The sequence below is a fragment of the Alligator sinensis genome, unplaced genomic scaffold (genome assembly GCF_000455745.1).
Source record: "Alligator sinensis unplaced genomic scaffold, ASM45574v1 scaffold420_1, whole genome shotgun sequence".
Taxonomy (NCBI): domain Eukaryota; kingdom Metazoa; phylum Chordata; order Crocodylia; family Alligatoridae; genus Alligator; species Alligator sinensis.
Window position 1 is genome coordinate 1,339,275 of NW_005842298.1, and position 27,515 is coordinate 1,366,789.

Genomic DNA, 27,515 nt, shown 5'->3' on the forward strand with positions numbered 1-27,515 from the left:
GAACAAGGCTTCGGGGGGGCTAGGTAGCCCAGATGAAGGCGGAGAGGCCGTCTGATCAGGAGAGATCATAGTGGGGTTGTATAGGATGATTCTGGGGCCCAGCGTGGGGCTGGTGATAGTGTTAACACCGAGATGCCATCTGCGAGGCTTGGGCTGCGGTATTAGGGGAGGTCGGAGGCGCAGAGCGCCCCCTGGCATCGGGGCACTACAATGGGCAGCCTCCTGCTTTAATTGACATCAATATATGAATCAATTATCATCAAAGGCATGGCGGGCGAGATAAGCAGGCGGTTGCCCAGAGACAGGTGGGCGGGCCACGAAGAGCTTGGCCCTGAGTAGGCCTCCTGTCATGGTGACAGGTGGGTGGGCCACAGAGTTCGGCCCCAGGAGGCCCCCTGTCACAATTTGATTTACTAGAGATGGGATGTAGGCAGATGCTTGGAGCTTTGGAAATTTCAATTTGTTTTTTTCTGACCAGGTAAATGGATGCATTGGAATAGTCGTGTTGAGGAATACGTGTATCCTGCTAACAGCACTCCAGAGTATGGCTCAATATTAGTACCAAACATCGACAATGTGAGGACCGACTTCCTTATTGAAACAGTATCTAGGCAGGGCAAGGTATCCTTTCTTTTCTTGTTTGGGTGTGAAGAATGTAATGTGCGGATGGAGAAGTTTATTATAAGTAAAGTATGGCATAATAAAAGTGAAGGCATAGTAGCAACAAATGTTGCTACTCTTATATAGACTCTTCGCTCAGTATATAGACTCTTCGCCTATATACTGTAAGACCTAACACATTTGTATTGTTTTCTGTGAGAGTGCTGTGCTTCCTTCAGCTTGATTTTTCATTTTGAGAGTTAAGTTTCTGTTTTAATTTTTGATAAGTAAGGAAGGAGAAAATTTGATGAGGCTTTGTCACATACTTGGCTCTTCAACCTCTAAGCTCATTTGAATTCTTCTCTTGTTTAGGCTGTGCTACTAATTGGTGAGCAAGGAACTGCTAAGACTGTTATCATCAAAGGATTCATGTCAAAATATAATCCTGAAAGCCACATGGCCAAGAGTCTGAACTTCTCATCTGCAACTACCCCACTAATGTTCCAGGTAGGGTTATCATTGTGGTGCTCATAACAGTTCATCAGTTTCATAGATTCTTATGTGGAGAATTTACTGGTAACATCTTTCAGGAAAATACTTTTAATAATTGGACAATACATTTATAAAAAGCAGCAAGATCATGAGCTTAGCCAGAGTGTTTAGCTACATTCACATTTTAAAATATGGATATTGTTGTGCATAAACTTTTTTTTTTAAACAGTTTGACAATCACTTTCAGCTGAACTTCAAGTGCCATATTTTTTGCAGATCTCCTGATGAGCATAACATTACTCTTGAACTATTTGGCATGATTCACTTATTTGCCACCTGCAAATGATTCTTAAAATATATTCCAGTTCTCCCTAGTTGTCTGCAGTTGTCGTTAACTTTCCATAGATCAAGATAAAAAAAAATTGTAAAGTGTTTGTTTTAGACAAATGTGGTCTGCTCTAAGAATTGTAAGCTGTTTGTCTCCCGAGTTGTGTGTTCAATCTTTCATCAGGATGATAGTGTGCACAGATGGCTATCTGTGACTAAAAGGGTTAGTATTTTACTCATGAGTCTTCTCTGTCAGGAAAAGAAGGAAAATTCAGTTCAGGTTATCTAAAATGAATTGCGTCGACTATTAGTTTTTAGATGCAGTGGGTTGAAGCTAGTTTAGCAACCTATTAGTTTACTATATTTACACAAATTTAAGATGACCCTGCAGTAATTAGGTTCTGTACATGGAAAATCTATAAATTTATTATAATTTTTCCTCCACCTATGTTCCACCCTCGCCTTTCCTTTCACAACCTCTGCCTATAAGCCACACCCTGCCAGCCTCTGATCCTCACCTTTCCCTCCTCCCCACAGCCTTGATTCCATGCTTCCCCCACCCCTTTTATTCCTGCTCTGTGCAGGCAGGCTTTGCCCCCATTCTACCTTAGGGTACTGAGCACGGTCCCTCCCAGCCCCCTTAGCAACCATGTGGGCTGGCATTGCAGATATGGGGTGGGCTGGAGTACCCCACATGAAAAAGGGGACAGAGCCTGCTGGTGTGGAGCAAGGATAAGGGAGGGATGGAAAGGGGAAGGTGGAGAAGCAGTGACTGCATGGGGTAGGGGAGATGGTGGGAGAAGAGGTGGTAGAGGGGGGAGGGCAGGCTGTGACTGCAACTGCAGCTGTGGCCTTGACCCCGACCCCACTCTGGGTAGGGGCTGCAGCCCAACCAGAGCAGCTGCCTGCCTCCCGCCCCCATAGACAGAGGGAGAAAATATTATTGCGCGGGGGGGGGGCTGAGTGCATGCATCAGCACGAAAACTACAACTCCCTTTGTGCTCTGTACAGTGTGACGCATGTGCAGTTAGCCTCTTTTTCCTCAGCCACGTGGAGCTGAGCGTGCATGAGATGCTGGCTTGGCTGCATGCTGAGCAGTGCCGTGGTGCTGCTGCCATTACCAGCCACCATAAAATTAGTTGAGTCTTCTGCAGTCTGTGCCCTCCACCCCCGATCCTCATTTGATTCTAAGATGAGGGGCTTTCCCCTTGCGTATTAAATGGGGGGGTGGGGGCCCTGACTTAAAATTGAGTAAATGCAGTACTTGAGAAACCCTTCAATGAGTCTAGTGGAAATTGGCCAAAGACAATACATATAGGCATTCTTGTATTAACCAATTCAGATAACTATAGAAGGGAAGATGCAGTGGCATGATCTTCTGTAAGGGCCTCACAAGCCTTCTGGGAAGCTCTTTGATATATGGCCTCTTATTTGCTAGCTAGTATATAGAGGTTTTATTCCACTGTGGTTTTGTAGCTATTTTAACCCAAGCTAACTACCTAAAAGTTAAAATGGATATGTCTACCTACGTATTTCTTGACTGCACAGCAGTCCACTCTCTCAAGAGTGCTCAGGCATGTCCCCATGACTGAAGACTGATTACTAGCAAATTTAATATGTAAAAATGACTGATTTTAACAGTGCCTAGAACTATTAAACTGGCCTAGAACTGTGAACTAGAACTGGCAAAATGGTGAGGAGAAGATTGACCAGGTATAAATGGAGAAGTTGAAACAGGACATAGACTAGTATTTGCATGAGGAGAGCGTAGTAACAAACTCCATGTGGTCAGTGGGAAAGAAGTCATTGAATGTAGATCCTATGGGTAGCGTGACAACAGTAATAAGCTGACTGGAAGAGACTGTACATGGACTGTAGATGGAGCTTTAATACATGGCAGCTGAAATAATGGCTGTGAAAAATTTTCTGCTAATGAAATCCTTGCTCTTTAGTTTCAAATATTTAATGATGGCACTATATGTATTAACAATCTGCAGCTCTTTGGCTTTTGATAATGTAAGCTTTACTCCTTTTTTTTTTACTTGGAGCCAGGACAATTTGGCATCATCTTTAACCACCCGCATAGAAAAAGTAATTCAGAACTACAAAATTCCCAGAATAAACCATTATATTTGTTGCAGAGAACTGATATGATTAGATCATGTAGAATTTATGAATGCCTCACTTTCTTGGCTCCTCAGAGTTGTTTTTCTCTCAGTAGAACTCACTGTAATACAAACTGTCTTGTTCATCTGACTTCCATATGTGTGCGCAATACAATGTAGTAAGAAGATAAAGTAAAATAATCATTGATCAAAACAAATGGTTTAAAATGGCAAAAGAAACATGGTCATATTTTATATGTTGCCAGTAACTGGTCTTAAAAAAAAATAGAATTTAAATTAAAAAAACAAATCTTAAATCTAAATTCTATTTATTTTATTTTTAAAAGCCTGTTCCACTACAGACCTAATTTGATACTTCATACTTTTTGGGCAGCTGAAGTAGCTCACATTTCTTAGTGCATATTTTCAGATTGGTGGGTACATAGTTATTTGAGCATGGTGCCTTTCTTTCTGTATTCTACAATTATTGACATTTCTTCAAGTACAGATCCCATTGCCAAATCTGAGTTATCAGAACCTTGCCTAAGAAAACAGTGTACTGCAAACCCTTAGTATTGAATTAAACTTCCATAAGCCAGTATCCCTACATAAACTGACTAGAAGGGATAGGGTCCATTTTAGCTTACCAAGATTTCTCTTACAGCGCACAATAGAGAGTTATGTGGACAAACGTATGGGCACAACATTTGGTCCTCCTGCTGGGAAGAAGATGACTGTCTTCATAGATGATGTCAATATGCCTGTAATTAATGAGTGGGGAGATCAGGTTTGTTACAACTGTTTAATATCTAAGTCTTTTCTTGCCTTTCTATTTTTACCAGTGAGTAAGCTAATTCCTCTTTTCAGCCAGAGAACTGAGGTGTTGTACTTTAGTTTTAATGATGGCTGAGCTCATTAAAAGGACCACCTCTATAATATACATGTTGGACAAAGAAGTAGAGCTTTAAAGTGCATTGAAGAGTAAATTTCATGAAGTCCAAACAAAGGCTTCATTTGAATATGTGGGGATGAAGCAGTTCAGAATAGGGTTGCCAATTGTTAGGCCTCTCTCTAACCTTACACCTACAGTTCCGATTTACTAATTAAATTTTTATAGTGTATACTGAGGACACTTTGATATATGGTATCTAATTCAGGAAACGGACCAATTACCAGGAAAAGTGTTCAGCAAACAGGGACCGTTTAATAGGGCTAGTCAGTCAAGTCAGTCAGGCAGGGGTTCTCATTTGGTTTGGAACAGAGAAATCTGCCTGAAAGTAATCCTATGCATGCAGATGTTCAGCTGGACAAGAGTCTTAAACTTAGTGGTACATGATGATAAAGCAGAGATGCTAACTGAAATTCAAGGTCCTATGAAAAATGATTTCAAAAATGGGGAGGGAAACTCAAAATTCTGTTAATCTAACAGAAAGGAAGATGTTGGAAGCCACCCTGAGATCAAGTGAGACTTAATCAAATGAATGGCTGGAGAGTTGAACCTCAGTATTAGGATGATGTATGTCCTCATGATCTTCCACTTGTAGATTTCCCCTGGGGGAGCTGGTAATTATGTGACTTTTTTTTTACTAACATCTTTTTTATTTGTTTAAAGCAGAAGAATATGTAGAGAATGAAACAAAAGATACATTTCTATAATTTTCCCTGGTTCTCCTGGAAAATACTTTTTTGAGAAATATTTTGTAATTACTAATGGCTGTCTGTAGGTCACCAATGAGATAGTCCGACAGCTGATGGAACAGAATGGATTCTATAACCTGGAGAAGCCTGGCGAGTTTACTAATATTGTGGATATCCAGCTCCTGGCTGCCATGATTCACCCTGGTGGAGGTCGCAATGACATCCCACAGAGACTCAAGAGACAATTCTCCATATTCAACTGTACTCTGCCTTCTAATTCCTCAATTGACAAAATCTTTGGTAAAGTGAAGACCTGTTTTGGAATATGTGGAGATAAAACAGTTCAGAAGAGGGTTGTCAATTTTTCTCTGTACTTCTAATGTTTTAACCAGAAGCTAAGTCTCTAGTCTTGCTTATTCTCTAAATTCGCTACATGAGTCTCTAAACTCAATTAACATTTTTCTAGTATACTAGCTCTCAAACATACTACCTCTGGACCTTGGTCTCTCTGTGGTTACTTCTTAGGATTGCATCAACTCACAGTATGTTTTGGGATTGCACAAGACTGGGGAAGTCGCATAAGTGCAGTGCTAGCGAATTAGTGGTGACCGATTTAATGTTGAGAGGAGATGACTTGTGCACGATGTGTGGTTCCCTGTTTGATGTATTAATGCTTCCCTCATGGTCATATTTCAGATTCAGGAAGCTTTTACAGCCCACTTCAGAACCTTTGCAAGTTTTTTTTAAATTGAGAGTTAGATGTCGAGTAGACTGTGGGCGGAGAGAGTAAAGACAAATTTAGGCTTAGCTGAATTTCAATTTGTGGTTGCTTGAGGTAAAGAAACAAGAGAAAGGAAGAGTTCAGCTGCTGCTTTCTGTTGCTTTGCTACTACAGGTCCTACAGCCTATGGGATTTAAGTGACATTCTTTTCTTTTTTTTCCCCTTTCCATTCTTTAATCAGTTGACTACTGTCTCATTCTACATCACACTTTCCCTGTAAGCTAAGGAATTTGACCATAGCATAAGAATACTGAAGAATCTTCAAACAGAAAACTTAGCTGTGTATAGCTGAAAGTTTAGAAGAATTAAATCTCTTAAAAACAAATTAATTTACTTTTCCAGTTATTTCCTAGTTGCTTTATACCTCCATTCCTTTAGGAAACTGTAAGATGCTACAATGAAGATGGGCAAATGCTTTCAACTGTTTCCATTTCTCAGTGGACATTTTGAAGTAAAATTGAGACCGGAACTAAGACTTTTTCTTTTTTAGCTACTGAACAAAAAACTCCATAGCTTTGTTTCCTGGTCATGTATGCAAAGAGAGTATTTTGTGTACACTTGCTGCATGTGCAGGTGGTATACCTGCATAAAGAAACTGTTTTGACCTTTGGAGTAAAAACTAAATATGTACAGTAAAGCTGTGTTAACTGGCACTTTTTATTAGCCGGAAAACTCTCTTAACTGGCATCCAAGTGATGCAGCAAAAGCGAGACTGGAAGTACCACTTCCAGGGGACTTCCCATTTCGCCACTGTGAGCTGAGGTTTTTATTTATTTTATTTATTTATTTATTTATTTTTTGTCGCCGCCTTTTCAGCCCAGGGCAAAGCAGCTTGCATGGGGCCTTCCTCCTTGTCCCGCAGCACACTGATAGTGCACATTTGATTAACCGGCATCCCCCATTCCCGGGGGATGCCGGATAACAGAGCTTTTACTGTAATATGAATTCTACATAGTGTTTTTCAACCTTGCAATGCACTTGAAGTGCAAAATCTTACAGCTTTGTTTTAGGTTGCAGTGCACAAGTATTTTCTAGGTAAAATAAAAGTGAAAATCATGTTTCTGTTTTTTGCATTTTCCAGGCGTAATTGGACTAGGGCATTATTGTAGTGAGCGGGGCTTCTCGGAAGATGTGAGAAGATCAGTAGCCAAACTGGTATCACTGACACGTAGGTTATGGCAAATTACCAAAATAAAAATGCTGCCCACCCCTGCCAAATTCCATTATGTCTTCAATCTCAGAGATCTGTCAAGGATTTGGCAAGGAATGCTGAATACTAGCTCAGAAGTAATCCATGACTCAAATGTAAGTAATGCATGAGGCTTGACAGTCCAAAAATATCAGTTTAGATTAATTTCAGTGTACAGTAAGAAGGGTCTCATTGTGTAATCTATTATCACTTATTCTATATTTAGTTCGGAAGATTCTGATGATATTTCTTCATCCTGTGTTGGAAAATCACCACATAAAATGGGGTACTTGATCCTTAACTGGGTATATAAAGTAGATACCTTCATGCAATTAAAAAAAAAAAAAACAAACAGAAAACACAAACACTTGGATGAAACCATACCAGTGATACTGATAATTAATACTTACAATGTTTTATAGATTTCATAGACTAATTTGTAGTTAAACTCTGCATTAGTTTTACCGTTTATTATGCTCACTAAAATATTAACTTAACATTTTTAAAAGCTTAAAAAATTTCAGTTTTATAAACAATATTCTGCTATATTTTACTACATGACATGATTTTTCTGAAGATCTGTATGTTGAGGTTTTTAAGCAATGGCAGTACCTGATTCCTGGGTTTGAGGTTTTAAATGGGAGAGAGAATAGTCCTCAGACTAAAACCAGTTTCTGTACTTAACATGAATAATTCATGTTGTGAAATCAAGTATTTGAAATAATCCTTTGCTCTTAATTTTAGTTTTTCTTTGAAAAGTTAATTTTGTTGAATTCTTAATTTTGAAACATGAACTCTGATCTTGTAATGTCCCTCTTTTTTTGTAACCATTATTGGTGTAGACTTACAGGTTCATTAAATGAGGTTTAGTGGGCTTCATTATTGAATTGCTTTATACTGAGCCTACCTGCTTGACAGCTAAGTAGCTTCATTCTTTTACTGTATCTACAAGTTCAAATGTTTGGATATCCTTTTAATCTCTTTGTGTTGGGAACTGGACTAACTAATTAAAGATATCCCTTGTTCATAACTGATAACTCAATTACAGCAGTTTGTCCAAAAATCAGAGCGAACAGAAGACAATCTACTACTCTTTCTGTAGAACCAGTTCTGAGGATCATGTCTTAATTGTTGCTTAAATGAAATGATTTGGGGCACAGAAAAATGTTTATAGATTTCTTAGAATATTATATACTTTTTTCTGTGAGGTTAAATACACAACTTCTATAGCTGAAGGGTTTCAAGTTCCAAAGAACAATACAGACTACTTAATGTCTCAATTGGGATTTAAAAAGTACCCCTTTTAATTGAATGCATGGAAAATGGATGCTTTGTCATTACAAAAAATAAGTGTTTTTTATTAGGATTTACTCTTTTAATTATTGTAAACTTCCATTGGAGCAAGTGTATAGTTCAGATGGTCAGACAAGCTTTCATACTTCATCAGGTCTGGACCATGACAACTATATCAGTCTTACACTACAATTACTGTAAAGCACATTCAGTGACTTTTTGTAAACTGGTTGATGCTTTTTGGCTATATGATATGGTTTTATTCTCTTACATCACCAACTTTGACTCTTGATAACATTATCTAAAATTATCTCAAACTATGGATGCTTTCAAAAAAATTGCAAAGGAAGTAAATCATTTACCAAAGTAACTCTTTAGTGTGGATGCTAGATTGAGGCTTCTTTGGAATTTTGTCTTAAATATATAATGCACTCCTATATACTAGGCACAAACTTAAGTAGAGATTCAGCTGAATCAGAAGTCTGAAAAAGGGTACAACTTCAGTTTGCCTACATAAGAGCAAAGCATTACTGCAGTTAGTTTGGAGATCATATGATGTTAAAAAAAAAAAAATACTGAGAACTCAATTTTGTCTCCTAACTTGTATAATAAATATCTGACTGAGACGTTGAATTTCTCTAAAGGTGTTGATAAAGTTGTGGAAGCATGAATGTAAGCATGTTATTGCTGATCGTTTCACAACGCTAGAGGATGTAAAATGGTTTGATACGTCTTTGGCAAAACTGGTTGAGGAGGAATTTGGTGAAGAAAAAAAAGCATTGGTGGATTCAGGAGCTGATGCTTACTTTGTTGACTTCCTAAGAGATGGGCCAGAAGTAACAGGTAAATACAGTTCTCTGATAATGTTGTCCTGTGGTGTCAGGCCAACTCTCAGGATCTCAATATTGCACTGTTAGACAGGAGAGTATGACACAATTGCACATATACAAACACACAAATCAGTTAGGGGTACACCCCCCCCCCCAAACCAGCCTAGGCACATGCATACCTATAACCCATTCAAGTGCACGCACACTACATACACCAAAAATGAGACCACAATCAGTTTTCAATACCTACACATGCCATACACATACACGGATCACTAATTCATATATCACACATGTTAGACCACAACTCCATGTGGCATCCAACGCCTAGGGAGATGATGGTCCAATTGCTCATGGTTCCTGGTACTCATTAGCCAGAGCAGACGGGGAGCAAACACTAGCACACATTGCTCGCAACAGCTTTATTCAGAATGGAGACGGCTTTGGACTAGTTCCTAAAAACAAAAAAAACCAAAAACAAAACAAAAACCCCAAACAAAACAACAAACCAGGGAGCCACCCTGAACAACAGTTCTTTCCAACATTTATACACCTTCGTTCATACATATTAACATTTATTCCACCCTCGTCCTACCTCAAGCTCCACCTCTGTTTAATTCCTTAGCATAGTATTGCCTATGCATTTCATTCATTTACATGCCTCTGCTAAGAGTGCATGTGTAAGACTTTGACCCCCATCTTCGTTCGGTCACTTGTGGTTTCTCGCTGTTTTTTTCTGGTTTTCTTGCTGACTTTAGCACCATCTCCAAGGCCATATTTCTGCTTTTGTCTTCTGACACTAGTTGGTGGGCTATTCTATTTTTACTCAACACATCATGCACTTTGTACCCTACCCCCTGTTAAGAATCCGCTCACTTAAAAGCAAATAGCTTAGCTAATGCTTAAAATATATATATATATATATGTATTATCCATCCTTGTGACCAGCTGCTTCTGCTAAAATGCAGAAAAAAACCCTTTTATTCAGTTGCGCGCACAGCACTCCCCAGATTCCAATTTGTTACCCCAAAATCCATATCATTACCCTAACAACACACACATGATGAGATTGGATGGATAGATATTCACCAGTTCACACACATACCACCCACCTACACATACACACAGGTGAGTTCCTAACTTGGATGGTATGGTATGTGTGCTTGGGATACCTGGGGGAAGGTTAAGGTGAGAGAGTGTAAGGAGTGAAAGTTGCTGGGACTGGGATTAGAACCAGTAGGCTAGAGAGAAGCTGGGCTGAGGAACTGAGGCTTGGGGTTACTTAAGGTCAAATGGCCCCAGGGTTACTCGGTCACTAGTGCAGGGGGGGGGGGGGGGGGGGAAAGCCTGGTGGCAAGGAGGAGACAGCCAAGAGAGAGAGGCAGACGGCTGGGAGCTTGGGGGCAGATAAGTGGTGGCAAGGAGGAAATGGTCAGGAAACAGACAAAAACCCAACTTGGGGTTTCAAAATAACAGGTTTATTAAACAGACAACACACTACACAGCCCCATGAACTTACTGGTGCACACATGCACAATGGCAGCAGGAGAAAGACTCAGTGGAAGGGTTGGAGTCCAGGTAGGGAAGAGAAGCAGAGTCCAAATCCTTGGTTAAAGAGAGGGTGGGGGTGAAAGCTACCTATCCAGGTTGGAAAGGGGTCTTTGTCCAGCAAGTGTTGTCCAGAGGGGATGGCTGGCAGGGCCTCCAGGGGGATAGGTGATCTGGCATGGTGGTGGTCCAGATGGAGAGGATATCCCAAGGAGTCAGTCTTCACTACTCCTTTTTATGGGGCAGACTACTATTGATCTCCTATGGGGAGGGCCTGTCCAGGCAATGTCAGTCCTGTTCCAGGTGTTCCTACTGAGCATGTGCAGCCTTGGCACAATGGTGGGTTGCCTCATCTTTTGTTTCTTCAATGCTGAAGGTAGTTCCAAGGGCTAGGTCATTGGTCCAGGTATTGGTTTTGATGGTTTGGTCATTCAGAGGGAGCTATTTTTAGACCTACTGCCATTGTCTCTCAAGCACCCTCCATTCATCCCCATTCATTCAGGAACCAAGTTACATAGGACGGGTAGGTATGAGTCATAGGCTACAACATACTTACGCAACAGGGCAAGGGGACAAGATGGAGACTTGACAAACAAAATGGATACTTGACATGACTTACAATTTAGGCCTACATATGTAAGTTAGCATATTGTATCAGTAAAACGGTAATATAGAACAGTAAAAATCAATATAAACATAATAATTATACAATATAAAGAAGGAGAAAACACAAATACAACTTGCTACCAAAATTAAAATGCTGAAGCTTATCCTATGTCTTAGCTCACTTATACTTATCTATAGGGAATAGAGAGGGAGAGAAAAAGTCAGAAATGGTTGGAGAAGGGGAGGGAATGTATTAAAGAATTAAAAAAAAACAACAAAAAACTGGGGGTTTTGCTACAATAAATAAGCACAGAAGTTGGTGGTAGGGAGATGTTTAATACAGGATAGTGTAGAGAGGTTTTCAGAATGTGCAATATGGTTTCTCTTTGAAGTCGGCTCTCTTGACTGGAGTGTAGCAAATGTAGGCTGTCAATCTGGGGTCCCTCTTATTGCCAGCTTGAGATTCAGTGGAGAAAGGACTGCATCCAAATGTGTCCGAAAGGACAGAAATAGAAAGCAGGCTGATTTGGATGCAGTCTCCTTTGTACTGCTCTTGTAAATGTGAAGTGGAGCTGTCTAAAAGGATGTGTGGTATAAGATACCACAGATAGTTACATAAATATGCATTGGAGTTTATTGCACTTACTAAAAATATATCTTTGGTGAATCCTAAATTACCAGGCAGATAATGTTTTCCTGCAACCATTGTATGTGGCATCAGTCTCATCTCATTTAGTAGTAGCTCTTATTAAATTAGCTTGTAATTTGTGGCGTCCTGCATCTGCATTGTAGTTTTGAGGGAAAATTTATAGTTTACAGCAGGGCTGTGCAACTCCCTACCCCTCACAGCACTGAACACATTACTCCCTGCTGCACTGAGCATGCAGGTTCTCCTTACCCTATGTTGCACTGAGCCTGGGGATGCTCCCCACTGCATCAAACATGTGTCCTGCAGTACCAGGTATGTGGTTACTTCCCTCCCCCTTCAGCTTCTTGAGCATAGACTTTGCTGCACCATGCTGTACTCATATCCCAAGCCATGGGCTTTCCTGGCACAAGTTATGCCATGCTGCTCAACTCTGCCTGTGAACAGGGCAAAAAGCAAAAGCCTGGGAGAGGCTGGAGCACCCAGTTGCTGCTGATGCAGCTGGGTGGCAGCCTAGGGGCTGCAAGGTAATCCCTTATAGGCCTCATGTGGTCTGCAGGCTGCCAGTTAAACAGCTCTGGCCAATAGCTTTATGGGGTAGCAGCATCTGTTATTTTTCTGAACAGCAGTTTTTTGGCTTCATTTTGTTTTTTGCATTCAGAAAGAAAAATGTGGGCAATAAAACCATATTACTTGGGACCTCCTCTATAAGGCTAATGGGTTGCTTTAAAACATAGTTGAAGATGTTCCAAAATTTTAGGACAAGCCAAACCACAGGCCACAGCAGGGGGCAGGAATTGGAGATTGGGTTCAAGGGGAAATCTCGGGGTGGGTCAGAGTCCCAAGCTGAGTTGACATTCAGCAATCAGAGACTGAATTACTAGATCTGAGGGAAAATCCAAAAGCTGGAAACAAGGAACAGAGCCAAACTGGTCAGGAACTAGGAAACTGGTACAAGGTCATAGAGGCTTGCCAGGGAAGACTGTCAGCAGAAACTGTTGGCCAGCCTAGAGTCTGTTGCTACAGCTGTAGCTAAACAGAGAAGCTGCTCTCCCAGCAGCCCATCAGCAGACCCAGCTGGAGTCATTAGCTGGGTGAGGGCTGCCTGTAAAAGCCCCAGGCAGGTGTGGCCCACTATGCAGGTAGTCCCATCTGGGTTGCCTATTAGGGCCCCTGATAGCCAGATCCCATGAGTGGGGTCGGGCTGTGGCTGGACCCAGCATAGGCTCAGTGCGTGGAGTTGACTTATGGGTATGATCTGGTGCACCCTCCTGGCCCTGTGCACTGGATCTGGCCATAATGTGACAACATGCACTGGCCAGGTCACCCATGCCAGATTTGGCTGTCTGAAACCTGCTTGTTTGTGCGAGCTGGTTCATGTTGCCATGCTATCTGGCCTGTATGGCTCCCTATGGTGCCAGAAATTTGATGGCAATTAGTGCTGCTACTGCTCCTCTGTTGCCAAATTTCTGGTTCCCCCTGGGCAGCCACATAGACTGCATGACATAGCTGCATGGGTTGTATTTTGGTTTGTAGGCCAGAGTTTGAGCATCACTAACCTAGACTGTTTGAATTGATCTGGCTTCAAACAAAGTGGATGTCAGTTTATTGTCCTCACTCTCATAACTGATGGCTACATGAATGGTGACAGGTTAGAATGAGTTTCCAGCTACTTCCTGAACTTACTGTGGGATAGAGGAAAGAATCAAATGTATATGTGGGATGAGAGTGATAAAAGGAAGAAATGGGCTTACAGATGGTATGACAGGAAATGATATGCTCTTGCCTTTGGGATGAAGATGGACAGATAAGCTCTTGAGGTCCCTTCCAGCCCTATTTTTCCCATGGTTCTCTAAAAGCAAAATAGAAACAGGCTGTGACACACAAGACCGCTGTAAACATGTGCTTAAATGATTGAGTGAACTGGGGCACTGAGGTGAAAGCTAGAAAGACAACTGAAAGATTAACTGAGGGAGAGAGAAGACCTTTCAGGAACAAAATGCTTTTATCCTGATAACAGAAGCATGCAAGACAGTAGCTTGCACATTAGTCATAACTTTCAGCTATGCTCTTGTCACTTCCTGGGTTGCAATTAATTGGATACTAAAAGAGATGGATACCCTGTGAATTCTGTCCATGTAGGATGGATTTTCATGTATGGAGCCTTGCATGCAAGCTGTAAATGCACAGAAAACAGAAGCAGCTACATTTTGGTATCATGTATCTACCTGGTCATTTATTTTTCTGTGCATCTGTGCCCTTTCCAAAAAATGTGATCTTGGTGATTGGTCTTCGCTGAAATAGGAAGTTTGGTCCCAGCTCTACTTGCAGTGTCATCATAAATCTCTTTATTCTTCTTACTTAACTCTGACTGTTCCCATATGGTATGGATGACCTTATTCTCAAATTGCTTTGCCTATCCTACTAGAGTTTTAGAAATAAGGATGATGATTAGCCATTTCTGATTTATGTTGAAGAGTGAGAGCAAGAACAGGAATTTTTACATTTGGATTTTTTTTTTTTGAGTGATCCAACTTGAGAATTCTTAAGTCGGAAATAATGACAAAATTGCTAGTTACTTCAGTCTCTTCATATTGTAATTTCAATGATATTTGTCCCTGCTACCAGGTGCATGAGACAGAATAGCTTCCACATTAACTTAGAAAAAGGCATAGCCGACAGACATTCGACAGCGATTGGCACTGTAATGCCCTATTTACTTGGATACTAAGAGATGGAAAACTACAGAGTTTTACCTACCTTGAGTTTGTTTTTCATTCTCCAATAACTTTAGAGACCAGAGCAGCCAAATGGGTACAAATAGGGACAATATCCTTGGTTGGTTGTAAAATGAAGTTCTGCATTAGTTACCTGTCCAAGTACTTGAGGTATTCTGTTGTCATCGTGAATTCAGGATGTTGAATCAGTGTCTTTAAAAATCAGAGTAAAGCTCATGCTGTCATCAGTAGGATTAAGCAATTAACTGCATCGTTTGTGAAATAATGAAACCCTCTGAAAACATTCAATGGTTGTGGAACACTGCCTTTGAAAACTACCTTTTACAGTTGTGGTAATCCCAGCTGAGTAACATTATAATGAGTCAAAGCAAAATACTTGAAGGTAACCCAAGCATGCACAGAGACCCTGAGGGGAGAAACTGCTCATGCTTAATGAGGAATTTCTTTTTAATTTTAAATTAGGTCAGGAGAACTTGTCCCATAAAGGTAAGGTTATTGTGTGTGCAAAACAGAATGGATCAAAAAAGTATTTGCTGAGTATGGCTAATGTCATGTACAGAGAATAAATCTTCAGCTTAAGTGCAGGGCTGTTGGGTTCAGCATACTGGTATGACTTTCAGTTTGAGGGGTAACACTAGAATTAAGCATTTATATACTGTTGTGTAACAGTATAAAAACTATTAGTGAGAGCTTATTAAACATGTCTTATTTATAGAAACATGGTCTATAATGATGTGCAGACATTTGAAAAGCAACAAACTTTAGAAGTGGTGCTCAGAGTACAGTGTCTTGGAGCATGTGTTCTGTGTAGAGAAGAGAAAAAGATTAATATTTGGAAAGCTACTCTAAATATGGCTTTGTCTTAATATCTTACTAATAGTTTCATACGAGTAAATTTTAAATGCTTATTTCAACCCTAAGACTATTAATCAGTGTTCCCTAGCATTTTGCATGTTAAGATGAAACATCATTTAATTTTAACTTTGAGTGTTACAAGTGAATTTGTGCATTTGCAAATACACTACTGAGGAGTTTTGAATTAATGATGTTCTCAAAACTTCCACTTCAATGAGGAGAATTTAAACATGAGGTAAAGGCAAGATAAGGTATGTGAATCAGAATTGCTTTTCATTTACTTAACTTCACATCCAAAACTAAAATCTTTCTATTTCCTTGATGGTGTGTGTATCTTGGCAAGTATGTAATTATGATATAAGCCAGGGCATGTGTGGATTGTGGTATTCAAAATGAGATATAGATGTGATAGACAGAGGTAAGCAAACAAATGTACTTAAGCTATTTCTGCTGTCAGATTTCCTGTTAAACATAGACCTCAGATCATGGATTCTGCTTCCCTGCCTCCAACTCCCAATAAACTGAGTTTTGTGAAATTATTTAAGTTTTCAAAATTTATACACCTCTGCACTAATGGAGTTCATAAAAATATTTAAAAAAAATCTAGCTAGTAAAGAATCTCCAATAAATAGAATCATGTCCCCTTTTGACACAGAGATAATTGATAGTTATAAGGAATCAAGCAGTGAACAATATTACCTTCCTGAGGCATGTAGATAAAATGTTGGAACTGCAGGATTTATGTGAATGTTAATCAGAATAGAATTAAGTTGCGTGGTGGTATTTGGTGGAGGAAAATGTACTGTTCACCTTTTTACACAGCACAGATGGTATTTTGTCTATTATTTAAATTAACTAATGAATAATTAATTAGAAGAAATTAATAAATGCATAGAAACTTCAATGTGGTAGTAATCTGATGTTCAGATGCTGAGTATGCATTTTACAGCCATATAAAGCAGCTAATTCTATTTGTAGCCACTACCATAAAGAAATATAACTTAAGTTGTAGAAGTTGCCTCAAGTTTGATATCACCAGTAATTTACTAAAGGTTTAGGGCAGATAAGTTTCTTATCTTTTATTTTATTATACTTACCCTTTCTAGAGTTGAATTTGTCTTGGATAAACCAAATAGATGCCATGGTAGTTTTCAGGGGACAATCTGTTAATGTAAAACAAAGGCCACAGCAGTTTTTATGTAATATATCCTTTTGAATTACCAGTACATTCATGTTGCCCATAACAGAAAGGTTCAAACTTATTTTCCCTTTTTCCCCCCTCCCCCCCGTCCAAAGAACGCTACAGTTCAAAAGTGTATGGCATACAATAGTTTAAATAAGATTCCAATCCTGATTTTAATTTAGAATGATATAAACTTTTGCTATTAATTTAGAAAAAGTGTACAATCGGATCTGAAATATTGAACTGCTCCCTTTGGATAGTATATGGAAAGGAGGGTCTTTGCAGAGAGAAAAGCCAGCCATCCACTGTTAATTTAGTTGCTGACTTTTTTTTTTTCTCACCACAGGTGAAGAGCCAGAAGAAACTAACTTTATGCCGAAAGTCTATGAGCCAATTGAATCATTAAATCACCTAAAGGATCGTTTAAATACCTTGCTACAAATATACAACGAAAGCATCCGTGGTGCAAGCATGGACATGGTATTTTTTGAAGATGCTATGATCCATTTAGTTAAGGTAAGACAAACATTCTCTTCTATTGCAAACAAACTTTAGTCCTTGCTTCTAGCCAAGAAAACAGAACTATATGATGCCAACTAAAGGTTTAGTTAATGATACCTCTCAACTTTTTATCTTTTTAAACAATTGCAGAAAAGATTATTGGGCTCATAGTCCTTACTTTCTCAAATGACTGAAAAGAACTGAGTTGGTTATACAGGGAGGAACAGGCAGTTTTGAAGACTGCAGCTGACATGGATTCATATGTCCAATAGCATAACTAGGATGAGGTGACCAGAGCAACAGCCCTGCATGCTGATTTGGGAGGTGGGAGTGCAGAAAAATAGCAGCAGCTGCAGACACAACTTCCAGCTGCCACTGGTGTAATTGTGTCTTTTGTATCTTGATACTCTGGGTTCCTAGCTGCTTTGTTACATCTCTGCTAATGTCTACCTCTGATTCATAGTAATGGTCTGCTTGGACCCTGTTTTGTCATATCTTCCGACATGAAGCTGGGTATTCTGCTGCTGCTGCATGGTCTGGCTAGGGCCAGAGCTTCCCTGTGCTCCGTGCCCTGACTGGAATGGGGCTGGAGCCATGTCAGATGGTAAGCAGCAGGGGGGCAGGTGGGTGAGGGAAAGGTAGTAGAGGCAGATGAAGTGTGTGTAACATGGCTGCTGCCACTTTGGTTCTGAAACTTGGTTTAGGGCTGGAGTTGGAGCCACAGCAACTGCTTTCCTCCTCCTCGACCATGCACTCAGATCCAAGATGAGCCCTCCCCGTGTTGAATGGGGGGGAAAACCTCATCTTGGATTTGAGTAAATATGGTAATATTACTCTTGAAACACATACAGTAGTACAAATGTAACAATTGCTTTCTTGTGAGTGAAATTTGCAACCTAAAAAGAGGTAATGTTGCCTCTTAAACCTAATTTGCAAAATGGGGCACCCAGTCCAAGTTACCTGAGACAGAGCAAATTGACAAAGTTAGTGATACCAGCAAGCTGTTAAGGACATTTCAGTGTGTAAGTAATTGATCATTCTTACTTTTTTTTTTTTAATAGGGTACTATTTCTAGTCTGATTTTGTTATAAGTTAAGCATCTAGCTAGTGATCCTAATTTTGACTTTCTGATATATTTAAGGAATACCTACGATCAGAAATGTCTTCCCTCTTTGGGTGCTAGGATTTGATAAGTGTAGTTCTTCCTCCTTGGATAAGCAAAATAAATAGAGCAGATTCAGTTTGCAGACCTTAGTTAGTTAATGCAGCTTTTCAGTTAATCTATTCACTTTCTTCTGTATTGTCTCTTGAAGTGTTGACACCAGAACTAGGTGCAAGATTTAAATAATGATCTCTTGCCAATGTCATGGATCATCCCCAGCTCAAAGTTATTATTTAACTCAGTGATATAACTGGGGAACTTCCCTGGGCACTAATTTGGGTGCAGAGACAGAGAAAAATGACTGGTGCCAGTTACCACTTCACTATGCCCCAAATGCCTGGCCACATTACTACACTGATTTTCCTGCTTATGCATCATAAGCATACTTCTGTATTTGTCCTTTTAGTTGCACTGAAACATTGTTCACCAGCTGGATTCCAGAATCACGGCCAAATTTGTGAAGGAGATCTACAAATGCCATCTCTTCTCTCTTTGAAGATTAATTTATTGCCTACTTCATTGTTTTTCTTTCTCTTTCTTCGTAGAATCATTTAATGGGTGCAGATAATGCTGGTAGGGCATTGTCTCCTTTTAGGTCCACTATGTTTCCTCGTCATTACTTAGGAAAGCTGACTTAAGTCCCTGATTGCCCAGCCACTGATGTTGAAACTAGGAAAAAAAACTTGGGATAAAAGCTTGAATCCATCAGCAACAATACAGGTAGTAGAGAGGCCCATAACACCTTGCTTTTTAGAATAAATCTGGTATTCCTCTGCTGGTCATCACTGCTGTAACATGTTAGTTGAAGGACATAGTTCACACTTAGAATGGAAGCATTTGAATTGGTGTGCTTTCCTTCATTGAATGTTAGGACACAATACACGATCACCTTGACCTGTAGATAAAACAGAATCAAGTAATGATTAAACATTTACACAATCCTGTGGTGCAGGTAGCCTATTCAAGTTGTCATCAGGTCCATGGTTGTGTTGCCTCTTGAAGGCATTGCTCTATGGTTCTGACTTCCAGGGGATCCCACAATATTTCCAGTTACTCCCCTCCAGCTTTTGTGTGTGTATGATCCATACATACGTTGCATCTTTCAGAGCTCTCACTTAGGAACCCATTAGGACCTTTTCTGTTATGCAGATTATCTAATTACTGTTCCAGTGTCTTTATTTCTTAAATACTTCCTGGGACCAGACTGATTGGGTCACAAAAGCAATGCCACATTGTATTGGCCTTAACACCAGTATTCACTTTGAACACCCAAAACATTATTGGAGTACCGTTCACCCTTGCATAACTACATTTTTAAAGTAACTGTAAGCATTTGAACACTTGGTCTACATAAGCATCAGTACTTTTTAGGACACATTTTACAGGACACTTAATTGTTAGTTATCCAGTAGGTGAGAAGTGGGTGCAACCAGGGGATTCATATTGGGAAATTTCCCATTTGACCATAAGCAAATAGAACAAACTCACCTCTACAATGGGTGTTGCTCTGCACAGCCTTCCAGATATACACAGGCCCTTTCTGCTGATGACCATGATATGGTCTGAGGCCTGTCCATTTAGTTAGAATTCAAACCTGGTCGCTAGATGCCAGCCTAGAACTGAGTAAAGATATGAGGAATAGGAATTGATTACTCCTTTACTTAAAATAAATGATCAGCTATTGCATTGGGAAGGACAGAAATCTTGTTCTAGTCTGAATGTGTCAAATCATTATAAAACAGTTTTTAGTACTATTGCCCTGTGGGGTCAGGCCAACTCTCAGGATCTCAATATTGTGCTGTTAGACAGGAGGGCATGGTGCACCCACTTAAAAATCAGTTAGACACACTCACACTAGGTGCATGCACCCCCACCAGGCGCGCACATGCCTCAGATGCGCACAACCAACTCAGGCACATATACGTCCAAAATTACCAGCCTAGGCATATGCAGACCTATCACCAATTCAAGCACCTACACACATTACAGATCAAAACAAAATAGTCCAGAATCAATTACCAATACCTGCACACCCAATACACACACATGGATCACTAATTCGTATATCATACACACAGTGGCATATATGTTCACAGTTCACATACATACCACTTGCCTACACATACACACAGGTGAATTCCTAACTTGGATGTTGTGGTATGTATGTATTTGCTTGGTGTACTTGGTATAGCTGGGGAAGGTTAAGGTAAGAGAGGATGAAAGTGTAGGGGGTGAAAGTTGCCGGGACTGGGACTAGAACTGATAGACTAGAGAGAGAACTGGGCTGAGGAGCTGAGGCTTGGGGTTACTTTAGGTTACTGCTGGTGGAGACTGAAATGAAAGTTGCCAGTGCTGGGATTAGAACTGGCAGGACTGGAGGGAAGTTGGGGTAACATAAGGTTAATTGAAAGCAGAAAGCAACAGGGCTACAGCCTGCAGAAGGGGAATAGAGAGGAGGCAAAAAGTAGCAGAAACAGGGCTGAGCGCCTGCAAAAAGCAACAGGGATGAGAGCTTGCAGAAAAGGGACAGAGAGGAGGCAAAAAGTGGCGGGAACAGGACTGAGAGCCGAGAGAAGAGAGACAGAGATCAGAATTTAAGTTGGGGAGGGGACCGGGGCTCAGTAAAACGCAACCCAACTCGGGGTTACAAATGATAGTGGTTTTATTGAAAAGGGGAGATGATGACACTATTTTATTGGTTCTTTTGCATGCATGCGCGCACAGAGGCACCAGGGATTAAAGAGGCTTGGTGCAGGGGTTGAAGTCTGGGAGTAGAGAGTCCAAATTGGAGGAGGAAATATGCAGGTAATATCTACCTATACCAGGCTGAAAGTGGGTCCTCGATGGCCAGTTGGGGGCTCCTTCAGCTCAGTGTTGTCCAGAGGGGGTTGCAAGTAGGGCCTCTGGGGTGAATAGGTGGTGTGACGTGGAACTGCTCTGGTCCAGATGGAAATGGCGTTCCCAAGGAATCAGTCTTCACTACCCCTTTTTATGGGGCAGACTGCCTCTGATCTCCTATGGGGAGGGCCTGTCCAGGCAATGTCAGTCCTGTTCCAGAGGGTTCCAGGTGTTCTTACTGAGCATGTGCAGCCTTGGCACAATGGTGGGTTGCCTCATCTTTTGTTTCTTGAATGCTGAGGGTGGTTCCAAGGGCTGGGTTGTTGGTCCAGGTATTGGTTTTGATGGTTTGGTCATTCAGAGGGAGCTATTTTTAGACCTACTGCCATTGTCTCAAGCACCTGCATTTATCCCCATTCATTCAGGAACCAAGTTGCATAGGAGAGGTAGGTGTGTCATAGGTTACACAACCAGGCATGGGGATAAGATGGAGGCTTGACATTACAAGATGGAAACTTGACATGACTTATGCTAACTTACATATATAGGCCTAAAACAGTAATCGCAGAATATAAAGGCAGTAAAATAAATCAATGCAAACACAAAATTTACTACCTAAAATAAAATGTTAAAGCTTATCCTACATCTTAGCTTACTTATACTTAGGGAATAGAGAGGGAGAGAAAAAGTCAGAAATGATTGGGGAAGGGGAGGGGAATGCATTTTAAAAGGAAAAAAGAAAAATTGGGTGTTTTGCTACAGTACCGTGCTCTGTCTATCCAACCCTCGGGACCATTGTGCTGTAGTGCTCCACATTTTGATGTTTCTGTGAAACATTTTGTATATAGAACACTGAGCTTACAATGTAGTTTTGAAGGAAATACCTAGTGTTACATAGGCTAGAAAAATACATTGCCTTCGTCTTTTGAATAAGTTGCATCTGTGTTTGTCCCAGAACAGAACTATCCCAGGGTTGGCTGCTTCTAATCAGGTTTTAGTAAGCAACTGAAAGCACTACTGCTTTTCCACCACTGATTCAATTAAGAAATCCCAAGTTAACTATTCAGATGCACTTTGGAAAGTCTTGGGATAAACTGTTAGTACTTCTTATCCCATGAAGGTTTTGAGGATTATCTTGGAGCAAGACTGATTTTTCTTGATTTTTTTTTTTTTTTTTTTTGATTCAAATATCAAAAAAATATTTGAATGATTGCGCTTTTGTCCTGGGATAAAATGATTACTGTTGGATAAATGCATTTTCTTGTAGTCATAGGTAGACTGACATAGAAAGTACAATAAGGTTTCTTGCATCCTATTTACTATAACATTAACTCCCTTCTGTGTTGATATTGAGACATTTTGTACAAGTCATCTTACCTGGTAAATCCTATGACTTCATGTGAATTAGTTTTGCTTTTTGGAAGCATGAAATCAAAATCAAGCTATTTGTTGTACAACAAGCAGTAATAGTGCAACATAATATACATAACATTAATAGAAAATCCCTAAAAATACTTTGAAGTGGCAACACCATTGCGTTGAGTTCTATTAAAAAAGAAGCTGTTCTTAATGTACCACACTCATGTTTGTGTGTTTTTTTTTTTTTTTTTAAATGTCATCAGGATTTATTAAAATAAAAATACTGTAGAATTCTGTAATTAATGTTTGGGATTGCACCAAAACTATGATATTCTAAGAAGTTTTTATGGCCAGCAAAGCTTAAATTGTTTAGACACTTGGATTCCACATATTAAGCAACAAGTGTCCATGCTACCCTGCAGATTTCACGTGTGATTCGTACCCCTCATGGAAACGCGCTGTTGGTTGGAGTTGGTGGTTCTGGAAAGCAGAGCTTGACAAGGCTGGCATCATTCATAGCAGGCTATGAAACCTTCCAGATCACTTTAACAAGGTAGGTGTTGGTCCAATGGTATTTTTAAAAAAAATGGTACTATGATTTATTTGGGTTTTCTTACAAGCAGAACATAAACCCTTATCTTGCTTTCTAAAAAGCCTTATTAAAATATTTACAATGACCACCCTTCGAACACTCTCCCTGCATCAACAGCTTCATAAGCTTGTTAAGTTGTGTTAGTATAACCTTCATAGAAGGAAGAAGAAAGATATAGTTTAAGAATGCTGCTATTGGCTCAAGGGTTATAACATTTACATTCATTGCTATGAAAATAGTATGTAGAATTAGGAGAAGGAAGAAAAACGGTTTCTCAGTTTATTTTACTTTGTGCATTTTGAGCAATTTTTTTTCTAGGTTAGCTCCCCTGCTTATGTGGGTATTACTTTATAATAATTATGTAAGGTTGAAAGGTACCCCGTGAGGCCTTCTAGTCCATGCCCCTCTTGTGTGGTAGGATCAAGCATACCTGGGCCATCCTTGACAGATAACTTAATCCTTCAGTGAAGGAACCACCCACTGCCATCCTCAGTTTGTTTTAAGATTTTACTCCTCTTACAATTATGATTTCTCTAATACCCGATCTAGATCATGTCTGCTGAAAATTAGGTTGCTTTCTTCTTGTCCTTCTCTGGATATGGTGAAAAATTCACCACCTTACTTTTGATGTATAACATTTTTATTTTTTTAAACAAACTGGAATGGTGGAGTCAAGATTTTTTTTCTAGCTTGATTCCTTGAACCATTCCCTCTACTTACAATTTCCAAACCACATATCCTTGTAGTTCTACTTTGGCTTCTCTCCAGTTTGTTTAAATCTTTCTTAAAGTGTAGTGGCCAAAAGTACTCCAGTTAAGGCCTCACCAGCATAGAATAGAGCAGGGGGCTTAACGTAAGACACTTGACAGAATGAGAGATGCCTTTTTTCATAACACCACAGTGACTGGCATGCAGAATGTAATTTAGGCTCCCTGTACACGGTACAGACATTGTGCAATTAGCCACTTAATTGCACAGTTACCTGGAAACCAGCTACCCTGCAAAGTAGTTATCACACAATAAAAAGTTCCAAGCAGGTATAAAGTCAAACCTTGAAGATGTGCCTTATGGGATGAGTTCTTTCTAAAATTTCTTCCCAAGAGACCATGATTAAGTTTCCTGAGTTGGCTGCTATCGTCTCCTTTTAAGAGTGCTTGTTTGTTTGTTTGTTTGTTTCTCTGCTACTCTTTCTGTCTTAATTTCCTTTACCATCCACCAGGTAGCAACTCAATTCTTTTTCCATTTTAGATCATATAACTCTTCAAACCTGATGGAAGACCTTAAACTCTTATACAGGACAGCAGGACAACATGGAAAAGGCATCAGCTTCATTTTTACAGACAATGAGCTCAAAGATGAGGCTTTCTTGGAATATCTGAATAATGTTTTATCATCTGGAGAGGTAGGATTTTCACCCTTGTTTTGTCTCCTTTTTTGTTGCTGTTCTTCCCCTTTCACCCTTCCTTTGAGAAGGCCTTATTCTTGATAAGGAGGTCCCAGAGACCATGAGAGATCAGTTAGGTCAGTGAGATATCAATGAGAGGATCAAAAGAACATCGAGCAAGATAAACGGGAAAGGTTATACTCAGGACAGGGAGTGCAGGCAGAATTAGGGTGGCCCCTAGGGGGTGCTATTGCTTCTGCAGGGCCTATGTTGCCACAGAGCACAACAGGTCAAAATGTCTTTAACCCTATGAATTCCTTTTTGAAATCTCTCAATTTATTTTGTGAATCATGTTTACTGTTAATAAACAGTACTAAAAATAATTGACACCCTGTGGCATCCCTGAAAGGGTCTCAAGGCACCCCATGGTTGAGAATCACTGAAATAGATTATCTCATGTTATTTGACTACATGGGGAGAACTTTAAAGTAGAGCTCTTACTCCTTTAAGATGAAAATGTATGAATTGCGTTTTAAATGAAGTGACAGGCTGGAAATGAGGGACACAATAGAACAGGAAAAGGAAGATTGAAACTATGTGAACTTGGTTTCTTATTGTGCGGGCTGGGAGCGACCCGAGCCCTTTTCTGTGCTGCACGTGGGCTGTGGCCAGCAGCCCGGGCACGCTGGGTCGGAGAGGGAAGGCCGTCGAGCTGGAATTAGGCACAAACGCTTAGTGGTAGTTTAAAAGATTGTTTACTTACACCGAGATGGCAGTGGTGTAGGCTGGAAAACTTGCTTGAGTTGCGGTTACAGACAGGAAAGAAGAGAGGCGGACAAGAGTTCTAAACTCGTGAACTCTAGCCCAATCCGGCTGAAGGCTCTGAACACGCGAGCCCGTCGTCTCAACCAAAGAAAATACTCGTCCGAAAGAGCTCTGAATAAACTCACACGAAGTTTGCTAGGCTCCGTGGGTCCTTCTACTCACTCATCCACACGAAGTTTGCTAGGCTTCGTGGGTCCGGTTCTTTTGCGCGCAGGGAGGGATACGTCTAGGAATCTATCGGCGACGGGGAGAGGCTAGAGGCTGATCAGACCTCTGTTGCCTGCTTGAAATGCGCTGGGTCCGTAAGGATCCGCAGTGCTTAGAGATCTTCACACAGGGTGAAGTCTCCTCCTCCCGGTGTTCGTGGAGTCCTCCAACTTGGGCGGAAACCACTCAAGCCTTTTATACGACTAGCAAGCCAATCACTAGCCGCCATGTGTGAGTAATTTAGAACTGGCCAATAATGGGACTCGAATTAGCATACAAATGGCGGGAACTCTTTGCAACGAGCATTTCTGTGCTGCAACAAAGAAATGCACCCTGCAAAGAAAGCTTCAAATTGGCGGGAAATTCTCCCTTGCACCGGGGTTCTCTTTTGCAGCAGAAAACTCCACCGTGCAAAGAAGCTATAATTTAGCGGGAACAATTTAGCAGTGCCGAAGCACACAAAAACAAAAATCACACCCTTTGGGTTGTGACACTTATGAATTGTTAAACTTGTTACTTGGGTTCAGATCTCATTGTTTTGAAGTGGAAAATAAGCATACATGAAAAAGAAGAAAATTTGTATCCAAAATAGGTGACATACCCTTCCAGATTCAGTATAAGCTATGTTCCAGAGAAATGTTTCATCTAGTTTGTTGCATATTATAAGTAGAGAAATTAACAAACCATAGTGTAGTTGATGAATATTTAATTGCAGTAGATGTGCATCTTTATTTGTAGACCTAGATCAGTTTAGTGCCAGCAAGACTTTGCTTGTTTTGATGGGCTTGGTGCTATGAAATCAGCTGCAGAGAATGGAAAGAGGAACCCTGTGTGTGTGTGTGTGTGTGTGTGTGTGTGTGTGCGTGCGCGCGCGCGCATGCGCTAGCATCAAAATTCTGTAAACTTTCTTGATGTTAAGTAAAAGAAATTTATGGTATTTGATTTCATTCACATTACACTACCCATCCCATATTTAAAACAAATGAAAAAATACCCCATCCCTCCAAAAAAAACCAACAAAAAAACAACCACCTCCCACTCAACCCAGGAAACTCACCTTGTGCTTTTCTTCTTAGGTCTCAAATTTATTTGCCCATGATGAAATTGATGAGATCACTAGTGACCTCATACCTGCCATGAAAAAAGAGCACCCACGGCGACTTCCAACCAATGAGAATTTGTATGACTATTTCATGACTAGGGTCCGCCAGAACCTTCATGCAGTACTCTGCTTTTCCCCAGTAGGAGAAAAATTCAGGAACCGAGCCCTGAGGTTTCCCGCTCTTATTTCTGGCTGTACCATAGACTGGTTTAGCCGATGGCCTAAGGATGCTTTGGTTGCAGGTGAGTGTGAGAGTTGCTCTTCTGCCTATCTGTCTGTGCTACATTTGGAAATTACCATATTTTCTTATGTCATACATTTCCTAAATAAGGTGTACACCTTGTTTTTGGAAGACGGAATAAATAAAAGAAATCTTTCCTTGTTCTTTTTCTACTGTTAAGTATTTTTACAGGGAAAATACAGGCAGCTGTAGTAGCAGAGTGGGAGGGGTGGGGAGCAAAACTTATGGTCGCTCTGTTAAGTTCCTAGTTGCAGGGTTTTGCAGGTGCTGCTGGCTGCTTACATGGCTTGGGAAGAGAGCCTGGGTAGCTTGGCTTCAGCAGAATTGAGTCTTCAGCTGAGCCAGCCCCTCTTTCTGACCTGGGTTGGCTGATGATAGTGCCAGTAAAGTAAGTTGAGGGCTCATACCACTCCAAAAAAAAAAAATATCTAGGCAGCTTGGCTTCTATGGGATCTGTCCATCTTCTCCCAGGC

General features: G+C 40.4%; 1 protein-coding gene across 1 annotated transcript in view; it reads left to right on the forward strand.

Moving 5' to 3' along the window:
* The window catches only part of DNAH5 (dynein axonemal heavy chain 5), a 291,360-nt gene that overhangs the window by 175,039 nt on the left and 88,806 nt on the right, over window positions 1-27,515 (forward strand). Inside the window, exons 46-55 of the mRNA XM_025209635.1 lie at window positions 479-621; window positions 973-1,107; window positions 4,189-4,311; window positions 5,249-5,462; window positions 7,025-7,248; window positions 9,070-9,268; window positions 17,178-17,347; window positions 23,114-23,244; window positions 24,532-24,685; window positions 26,776-27,043. Coding sequence (XP_025065420.1) covers window positions 479-621; window positions 973-1,107; window positions 4,189-4,311; window positions 5,249-5,462; window positions 7,025-7,248; window positions 9,070-9,268; window positions 17,178-17,347; window positions 23,114-23,244; window positions 24,532-24,685; window positions 26,776-27,043 — 1,761 coding nt within the window. The remainder of the gene's footprint in view (window positions 1-478; window positions 622-972; window positions 1,108-4,188; window positions 4,312-5,248; window positions 5,463-7,024; window positions 7,249-9,069; window positions 9,269-17,177; window positions 17,348-23,113; window positions 23,245-24,531; window positions 24,686-26,775; window positions 27,044-27,515) is intronic.